General features: G+C 41.6%; 1 protein-coding gene across 1 annotated transcript in view; it reads right to left on the reverse strand.

Annotated features, from left to right (window-relative positions):
• LOC102770398 (hepatitis A virus cellular receptor 1 homolog) overlaps positions 1–2,483 on the reverse strand; it is an 8,830-nt gene extending 6,347 nt beyond the window's left edge. The window contains exons 1-2 of the mRNA XM_006766350.2: positions 2,335–2,483; positions 2,158–2,215 (exon numbers count right to left, since the gene is read on the reverse strand). Of these exons, the coding sequence (XP_006766413.2) occupies positions 2,158–2,215; positions 2,335–2,358 (82 nt within the window). The 5' untranslated portion in view covers positions 2,359–2,483. The remainder of the gene's footprint in view (positions 1–2,157; positions 2,216–2,334) is intronic.
• Between the last annotated feature and the right edge of the window lie 1,381 nt (positions 2,484–3,864).

A 3,864-nucleotide genomic window follows, 5' to 3' on the forward strand; every position in this document is an offset into this window, starting at 1 on the left:
CCAGTGGGGATGAGGGTTCATTCCCCAGTAGGAGTTTGCAGGAGGCAGCAGATTGATGTTTCTCTCTCAATGATGCTTCTATCTCTCTCTCCCTCTCCCTTCTCTCTCTAAAATAATCAATAAAAACATATTTTTAATTAAGTCTTTATTGTTAAAAGTATTACATATGTCCCCTTTCCCCTCCCCCTTGCCCGCACCTCAGGCCTTCACCATCTTATTGTTTGTGTCCATGGGTTATGCATATATGCATACAAGTTCTTTGTTTGCTCTCTTCCCATCCACCCACCCTCCCCCTCTGAGATTCCACAGTCTGTTCTATGCTTCTATGTTTCTGGATCTATTTTGTTCATCAGATTTCATTTAAGGACCAACTTGACTGCATTGGACCATAAAGGGGTTTTTAAAAATATACTTTTATTGATCTTAGAGAGATCATGTCCAAAAAAAATTCAAGTAGAAATCATTCTTATGCGGAGATGAGCATGGCACTTGAGCGAGCCCCACTTCCCATGGTGAACCCAGATAATTAGAGAACATTCAATCAAGTACTAAGTTAAGCCACTTAAAACAAAAACTCTCTCCTGTGGTAATGGCATTAATAACCCCATATTTCACCCGCCTGGTATGGCTCAGTGGTTGAGTATCATTCTATGAACCAGGAGGGCAAGGGTCAATTCCATGTCAGGACCCAAGCCCTGGTTGCAGGCTCAATCCCCAGGAGGGGGCATGCAGGAGGCATCCTATCAATGATTCTCTCTCATCATTGATGTACTCCCTTCCTCTTTCTGAAATCAATAAAAATATACATATTTTTAAAACCCTATATTGTCAAATGCAGTCAAGTTGGTCCTTAAATGAATTCTGAGATATACCAACTAATCTTATTTATTTACTTAAGTTTTTTATTTTAAATTACAGTTGATACACAATGTTATATTAGTTGAAGGTGTAAAAATAGTGATTAGACATTTATATAACTTATGAAGTGATCATCCCAATAAGTCTAGTACCTATTTGACACCATTCATAGTTATTAAAATATTATTGACTATATTCTCTATGTGGTACTTTACATACCCACACTAATCAGTCCTTGCTCAAGTGCCATGTTAAGACTGGGCTGTGAGTCTCAAAATGCTCTGAGAATAAAATAGATCGTTACGTAAAGTAAGAGTCTATTTTTTCTCTGTATTCCTATAATATTTAATTTTGCCTAACATCATTTGTGGATTACAAATAAAGCATGTTAACTTAAAAATGTGGTATGGAAATATAATTTAAATGAACTTTTCCCCATAATCACATCACATCTGATGATTATTTTTAAATTTAGGTTGTGTCTATTCCTAACATTTTCTCTATCTCATAGAATGTTTTGAATTAAAAGATAGGGTGTCCCAAAAAGTGTATACTCATACTGAATAATTATAAAGGCAGTGTTTATTTAAATATATTTTCAAAATTGAGCTACTGGCTATTAAAGTGTATATATGTAGAACACTCTATATATTATTTTTATTTTTTTAAATATTTTATTGATTTTTAGAGAAAGAAGTAGGGAGGTGAAGAGAGAGAAACATTGATGTAATAGCAAGACAGTGATGAACTGCCTCCTGCATGCCCCCTACCTGGGATCCAGTCAGAAACCCTGGGCATGTGCCCTGACTGGGAAATGAACGAAGACCTTTTGGTGCATGGGGAGATGCCCAACCAACTGAGCCATACTGGCCATGACATATCTTATTTTTAAAAACAATATTTGCACATAGTTAAAAACACACACACAAAATGTACAATGAAAAACACACAGACAAAATGTCTTTCCATTCTAGCACCATCTCTTCTTTTCATTCCCTCCTACACCAGGAAAAAGCTGGTACTATTTCTTACATCCATGTGAGAAGTCCATGTATACCCAACTACCCACCACCCCCTTTTTTCTTAAATAGAAATGGCAACATGTAAGTGTTCTACTTAGCCTTAGATTTTGTGATTCATACCATTTAAGAAATTTTTTTGTTTCAGCCTGGTTCTTTGCTCACTAGTTGACCCATTACCTGCCAACAGAGTCCAAGCACATCCATCTTCCTCCCCCACACCCACTGACAACCTACACTGCCCCATGCCCAGGCCTTCCAAACCCCACCTATCACTTACCTGCCCAAAGTAGTATGAGGCTGGGGAAGGCTAACCAAGAAGGCATGATGGTATCTGCCTAAAGGAAAGAGAAACGGACTGTTTGGTGTGCCCCCACCAGATGGTATGGGGACACATCTTAATTCTGAGATTGCAGCTTTTCCTTTCACCCTAACTGCATGCATCACATGAGCCTACCCTGCTATGGATGGGAGACCACATACAATGGCTTCAGGTCTCTGTTAGCTCAGGGTGGCTGAGAGCTCTGTACCTCCAACAGGCAGGCAAAGCTGCCCTTGGAAGTAGCCCCTTATTTCCCAGCTCCTTTTCCACATGTAAAGTCCACACTGACTCTTGATGTTCAGAGAGGAAATTAGAGAGGAAACAGGAAGGAAATGAGAGCCAGGCTCAGTGGGGGGACACCAGAGCAAAGACCAGTCCTCCAATGGTCCTGATGCACTTGCCCTTGGACTCTGAGATGACCGTCTACTGGCCCTTTGGTGAGTAGAGGGTACCTCTTACCCTGTGGCCACAATGGCTAGTCCCTAGCCTCAATTATATCGCCAAGTTATCTATTAACAAGGATTAAGTCAGGATGTGAATCACTGTGTTTCATCACTCATGCTACAGGAAGCAACGACTCAGACTGCATTTATTGAATGATGTCAGGAGAACATTTCAGAAAGCAGAATGTGGACCAGGCCTAGTGCTCATAGACACAGACTCAGAGAAAAGCCCCAAAACTGAAAGTCTGCCTTCATAAATGGGGGCAGAGAGAGGCTGGCAAAAGAAGCAGCCACTCCAATCTGGCAACTAACAGTTTAGCCAAAAAAACTCACATGCAAGCTTCTCCAGTGACTGCAAGACAAAATGGATGCCCACACTTCTTCGCAAGGGAACAAAGAATTATATAGAGTAAAGGGACAGTCACAGATACTATTCATGGATGCTACCAGGTATTGGAAATTACTTTACATGCTTGACAAGGCCTGTTCCAAGAACTGGTGCAGAGCAGGTGGCAAAGCACAGATACCGATTAATGTCAGAATGAATATCGATTATGATCGGATAATCAAAGGGGAGGGTTGTGGAAAGCAGCCTCCATTCTGGTCTGAACTAGCTTGTGGGACAAACAGAAATCACCCTAGGATTCTGCTGTTGTGGCATCCAGTTATGGGGAGTGTGTGTGGGTGGGGGCGGGGGGGGAGTCATGGAACAGCCTCTCCTCACACTCCACCCCTCATGACCGGCTCTTACACTCCCATGCCTTCCCTCAGAAAGACAAATATTTACTAGGAACTTGAACTGAGAGATCTCCTTCTTTGAGAATTACACCTGCAGCCTAGCCAGGCTGTGTAAACCACAGGTTGTCCAGCAGGAAGTTGTGCTCTCTGCGGTAAGGAAGGGGATAGGAGGAGGAATATGCCAGAAGGGGACCCATTCTCCCCTTTCAATGGATGACTCTCAACTGCATTAGAATGACAGGGTCCCAACAGAGGCTAAGCAGTTCCTCCCCACACAGGGATGTGAAGACCTATCCTGGTGGATAATCCCATTGTAGAGTCTACTAAATGGTCCCTGTTCCAGGGGAAAACGGCTTGGTGTCCTCATCATAACTCCTTGGTCCATGGCAAGTTTAGGGCCTATTGCTGTGTCCTTTGTTTTCTATACCTTTATTTTAACACAAAGAACAAAATTCTGATTTTGTATCAGTTTATTTTTTATATA

Source organism: Myotis davidii, unplaced genomic scaffold, assembly GCF_000327345.1.
Source record: "Myotis davidii unplaced genomic scaffold, ASM32734v1 scaffold18, whole genome shotgun sequence".
Lineage (NCBI taxonomy): Eukaryota > Metazoa > Chordata > Mammalia > Chiroptera > Vespertilionidae > Myotis > Myotis davidii.